This window comes from Hipposideros armiger, unplaced genomic scaffold (assembly GCF_001890085.2).
Source record: "Hipposideros armiger isolate ML-2016 unplaced genomic scaffold, ASM189008v1 scaffold_703, whole genome shotgun sequence".
NCBI lineage: Eukaryota > Metazoa > Chordata > Mammalia > Chiroptera > Hipposideridae > Hipposideros > Hipposideros armiger.
This window is the reverse complement of record NW_017732053.1, coordinates 581,607-587,096: the sequence shown is the minus strand read 5'-3', so window position 1 is coordinate 587,096 and position 5,490 is coordinate 581,607. Positions and strand designations below refer to the sequence as shown.

Sequence of the window (5,490 nt, the reverse complement as noted above, 5' to 3'; positions counted from 1 at the left end):
GGCAGTGTCACTGGCCCTCATATGTGGGATCCGAACCGGGGCCCTCTGGCATCCCAAGCCAGTTCTTAACCATCGCGCCACTCGGCCGGCCCTCCCTTGCATTTTTAAACTGTTAATTCGTGTGGAACTTAATTTTATTTGCGTTGTAAATTAGGAATCTAACTTTGCAATGTTTTCCCCACGTTTCATTTGCGATACTAATGAAGGGTCTGTCACACATGCCTGATTGGAAATGCTGTATTTAGTTATCCTGATGGTGCTAGTTTTTGTGTCGGTGAAGCTTTGTTTCCTATCTGATGGTACATCAACTCAATGTCTCTGATTATTTTAAATTCACTTTGATGTTCCTAGGTTTTAGATAAATAAAGTGTCTGGTTATGTGTATGTATGTTTACATTAAGCATAATGTTAAACACCTGTGACCTATCCGCCTACCTTAAGAAATGGAAAATGATCATTATATTGAAATTCAGGAATATTTTCCACAACTTACATGAACACAGTATTGAATACTGTTTAGAAATAAACTTGTTCCTTGCTTTTTTTTTGCTCTTATATCATACTTATTTGTATCCCTAAATCATAGTGGTCGATTTTTAGTTTTAAAGGTAGTTAGATTGTATAGATTCTTTTGCAGCTTTATGTTTTTGTTCTGCAGTGTTTCTAAAGTCTGTCGAGTGTAGTGGGGGTTTCCTTCACGTGAATATCTTCATGTGTAAGCGTTCCTCCAGGACACACTGGAGAGAAGTGCTGGGTCCAGGGGCATGCTCATGTTCAACTCCATACTCCACAGCCCAGCCCCTCTGCCGGTGGAGCCTCAGTTTATAGAGGAAACCTCTGGCCCAGCACATCATGATTAGAGAGTTTTTTGTTAGAGGGTTTCAGGATTTCTGGTCCACCTTCATACAGAAAGAGCAGTATGTATTTGTTCTTTAAAAAATTAATTTGTTTATTTTTTTCTACTTACAAAAGCAATACATACTTGTGATTAAGTATTTTAGAAAGCCTTCAAGCCATGAGACTCAGGAACTATAGAAAATGAAATCTGTAACCATTGTTAACAGGTTAGCATGTAGACAAAAATAGTTTTGTCTCCACACCCCCACCCCCAATAGTCACGTATCATCTCTACGTGAGTAAGAAAGGTATTTTTTCCACCAAGCTTGTGCAAGTTTGTAAGCCATAGTGTTGTGTTAATTGAGGGCTTCATGCATGTGTCTCACTCATCTCTCTGTCTTCCCCTGCAGAGAACCGCCTGATCCCCACCGAGTTACGCAGGGAGGCTCTGGCCTTACAGGCGTCCTTGGAGTTTGACGACGCTGGCAGTGAAGGTGATGTTCCCCAACACTGGGCCAACTCCTTCCTGCACTCGAGCCCACTGGCCTCCATGTCCTTCCTCAAACACCTTGAGAAAAGGCTCTGTGACTCCTGTTCCTAGAACTGTCCCCCAAGAGTCCTCATGGCTCTGCACCGATGGCACCTCAGAGGAGCTCTCCCAATTGCATTTAGAGACACATACAATATTATCCAACATACCGTCTGCTTTGATTTGTCTGTTAATTGTTCCCTTCACTGGAACATGAGTTCTGCCATGGCAGGATGGTGTCCATTTTGTTCACTGCTGTTTCCCTAGCTCCCAGCACTTCATTGGCACCCAAATGTTTCACTCATTGCATTATTCAACAAATATGAAAGGAATCACAAATGTTATAAATATTTATTATAGAGGTAGGAGTCTGTTACCTTTGGTCTTAATAGTATCTGACTTATGGTGACACGATAGCCACTAGCTCTGTGTGATTAATACAGCTTACATAACTGAAATTCAGTCAGATTAAAAAATTTGGTTCCTCAGTCACACTTGTGCCTGTAGCCACTGTGGTTGGGCCCACCCTCTTGTCCGGGGTGGGTGTGGAGCATTTCATCACTGGAGGTACTCAGATGGTGCTGTTCTGTATAGATTCGGCTGCCTCTAAGTTAGTATTTCACTTCTCGCTCCTCATACTTCTGACAGGTGTGACGAGCCACGTGGATGACGAATATCGATGGGCAGGTGTCGAGGATCCCAAGGTCATGATTACTACCTCCCGAGACCCGAGTTCCCGCCTCAAGATGTTTGCAAAGGTACCAGTAGCAGGGAGTGAGTGGGAGACACCCAGGTACCGGGCCAGGTCCTAACCAGAGTGCATGTGCAGGAGCTGAAGTTGGTGTTCCCGGGCGCCCAGCGCATGAACCGGGGCCGCTATGAAGTGGGGGCGCTGGTGCGAGCCTGTAAAGCCAACGGGGTTACCGACTTGCTGGTTGTCCATGAGCATCGCGGCACACCTGGTAAGCCTGGTGGGACAGAGAGGGTGTCTGCTGGGGTGGCATCTGAGAGCAGATGTGGTCTCTGACGGCCTGCCTGGCCCCGCCAGTCGGGCTCATTGTCAGCCACCTGCCCTTTGGCCCCACTGCTTACTTCACACTGTGCAATGTGGTTATGCGGCATGACGTCCCCGACCTGGGCACCATGTCAGAGGCCAAACCTCACCTCATCGTGCATGGCTTCTCCTCCTGCCTGGGCAAGCGGGTGAGTCCTGAGCCGCGGGCCATGGGGCAAGGTTGGGGACAAGGGTTGCCAGGCAGGGCATTCCCCTATCCTTCTCTCTGCTCCAGGTCTCTGACATTCTTCGTTACCTGTTCCCTGTGCCCAAAGATGACAGTCACCGCATCATCACCTTCGCAAACCAGGATGACTACATCTCCTTCCGGTGTGTCTGAGCTGGGCTCTGGGGTGATACCATGGTCTTTGTGTTCCTGTGCTGTTTGTTGTTGACCCAGAGCTGCTCCCTGCCTCCTCTCACTCCTGCCCACCTCCCCATGTCCCAGGCACCACGTATACAGGAAGACGGACCACCGTAATGTGGAGTTGACTGAGGTTGGGCCTCGCTTTGAGCTGAAGTGTGAGTTGGGGCTTTATCTCACGTCTGGTGTTGGGGGCATGCTGGCTGTATAGGTCACAATGTTCTTGTCCTTCACCAGTGTACATGATCCGCCTGGGCACGCTGGAACAGGAGGCCACAGCAGACGTGGAGTGGCGCTGGCACCCCTACACCAACACTGCACACAAGAGGGTCTTTCTGAGTGCTGAGTGAACGCACTCTCCAGTCAGGATGTGGACTTGGACCCAGGAGGTGGGGGAGGTCAGAATAAAGTCTCTGCCATACCACCTCGTTTGCCTCTGAGTGGCTCGGACAGACCTGCTGTCAGGGTGATTGTGAAGGACTGTCCGTGGCAGCTCCTCGGGTGGGGACCTGACACTCAGCGACATTCTCAGGCCTGGTGTTAACATTGTGTCTAGGACAAGGCAGGCCTGGCATGCTGGCTTGCCCGTGACCCACTAGGAGGTTTTGGTGCTGCCCCTGAGAGAATTGGTGCTGCTGTCACTTGGGAGTGCGGGCCCTGTGATAGCTAATCATCTGGGACGGGGCATGGGCACAGGTGGCAGGGCCTGTTGTGTTTGCTGCGGACGAGCCTGAGACTTGGGACTGACACGGGGGACGGGAACTCAGTGCTCAGCAGGATCCTTCTTGCCTGCCGCAGTACAGAGGCACACCTTCTCTCTACTCACTAGGGACGCGGTGACACTTTAGGGACTACCCACTATGCTCCAGCTCTCTTGTCAGGGAGGGTTTATCTGAGGTCACAAAGGAGGGCTGCCCAAGAGAGGCTGGGGTCTTCTGGCTTCATCACACTCATCCACTTTGTCCTCCCTCTCTGCCCACTTCCCTCATCTGTACCCAAGGGCCCTGGTTTTACACACAATGGGTGCCAGGACCCTACAGGATGCACACAAGTTAACAAGAAATCCATCACGCCAGGTGGAGACAGGCCTATGGAGAAACAAGTCAGGCAGGGGACAGAGGGAAGAGGCCTCTGCAGGTGCCCTGAGAGCTACATGATGGCATGAAATAGCAGGCGCCACCTGGCTGACCCAGGCAAAGACTGCAGTAGACGGTGCTCATAAGCGCTCCAGTGAGAGCAGGGGACCATTGGACCCACTGTGCCACCACGTTAGAGAAAGCAAAGGATGGGACCTAATAGGATAGCCGTGACATCTGGCTGCACTAAGGCCAGTTAGTTCCTTCTTCAGGGCCTTCCAGGGCCTCTCCCAGTTTGCCACAGCCTCACTTCACAAATGGAGACTATGCCATTAAAATATATTGTTAACTTATGGAAATTCCAAAAGACAAAAGGAGAGTAGTGTGATATCCTGATTTGGTTTCTTGGGGCTACCACAACAAATTGCCACAAACAGTGGCTTAAAACAACACACTTATTCCCAGTTCTGTAGGCCAGATGTGAAAAACGAAGGTGTTGGCTCCACCCCCAGCTCCTCCATTCCTTGCCTCGTCCAGCTTCTGGTGGCTGCTCCTTGGCGTTCCTTGGCTTATCACTGTGTCACTAGTCTCTGCCTGTGTCTTTTGGGTTTCCTCAATGTCTATCAAGTCTCCTCTGTATGTCTCCTGTAAGGACACTTGTCATTGGATTTATAGCCCATCATAAAATCCAGGATGACCTTCATTTCACATATGCAAAGACCTATGTTCCCAAATTCACATTCACTGGCTCTAGGAATTAGGCTGTGGCATATGTTGGGGGCCACCATTCATCCAATTGCCTGTTCCCATACTGAAGGTGGGCTGCAGTAGGTGTGGACCTCCTGCCCTAACTGTGCTGTTTGCCTGCACCTCATGCCAACGTCACAGCCGTGACAAGGCTGCCTCTGCCGACTGAGCATCCTAGGTGAGTGCTGGTTCCCCAGCACACAGCAGGCCCTTAGTCACTGGTATTTTGTTTCTTAATGTGAATATAGATGTCTCACGTAGAGCGGGGCTTGGCGCTGGAGGCCAGCTGCCGGCCAGGAACAGAGAGAAAATAAGATGCAAACTATTATTCACTTCCTTGTGGCCTCCACTGTGTTAAGCATTTGAGTGTAAGTCTTGCAAATTCCTCAGAGAAGCTGACACCTCAAGCTTACCAGCTGTGGTGGACTTTATGAAGGGTAATCAGGTCCACGTGTGCTCAGCAGCTGTGTTTAGCCATTGGGGATGGGTGGTATCAAATCCTGGTAACACTGGGGAAATGGGTCCCCTCATACTGTTCTGGTGGAAGAAGCTATGGGTAGTGGCTTTGCGGATGGCAGTTTGGCATGGTGGTTTCCGCATTTAAAATGTGGCTCTGCTTAAGTCACCATCCTAGGGTCAGAAATTGTCGCAGGGGTACTGCTGGGGACAGCTTGGGCACAGCCATGCTTGGATGTTTGAGCAGGGGCGTTTGTGAAATGAGGCAATGAAATAACAGTAACTGAAGAGAAATACAAGATGGGGGAAATGTCCGCTGGTGCCTTGCGTAGTGCACAGATAATGTCTTGAGGACTCACGGGGAGCCTTGGATTTGAGGGGTGGCACAGCATGAAGGGATGTCTGTCCATCTTTGGACTTTTCTAGG

At 49.8% G+C, this 5,490-nt stretch overlaps 1 protein-coding gene across 1 annotated transcript in view; it reads left to right on the top strand.

Annotated features, from left to right (window-relative positions):
* Positions 1 to 3,210, top strand: part of IMP4 (IMP U3 small nucleolar ribonucleoprotein 4) — a 5,141-nt gene extending 1,931 nt beyond the window's left edge. The window contains exons 4-10 of the mRNA XM_019627056.1: positions 1,248 to 1,331; positions 2,015 to 2,124; positions 2,196 to 2,328; positions 2,415 to 2,569; positions 2,656 to 2,750; positions 2,869 to 2,942; positions 3,022 to 3,210. Of these exons, the coding sequence (XP_019482601.1) occupies positions 1,248 to 1,331; positions 2,015 to 2,124; positions 2,196 to 2,328; positions 2,415 to 2,569; positions 2,656 to 2,750; positions 2,869 to 2,942; positions 3,022 to 3,134 (764 nt within the window). The 3' untranslated portion in view covers positions 3,135 to 3,210. The remainder of the gene's footprint in view (positions 1 to 1,247; positions 1,332 to 2,014; positions 2,125 to 2,195; positions 2,329 to 2,414; positions 2,570 to 2,655; positions 2,751 to 2,868; positions 2,943 to 3,021) is intronic.
* Positions 3,211 to 5,490: the final 2,280 nt, after the last annotated feature.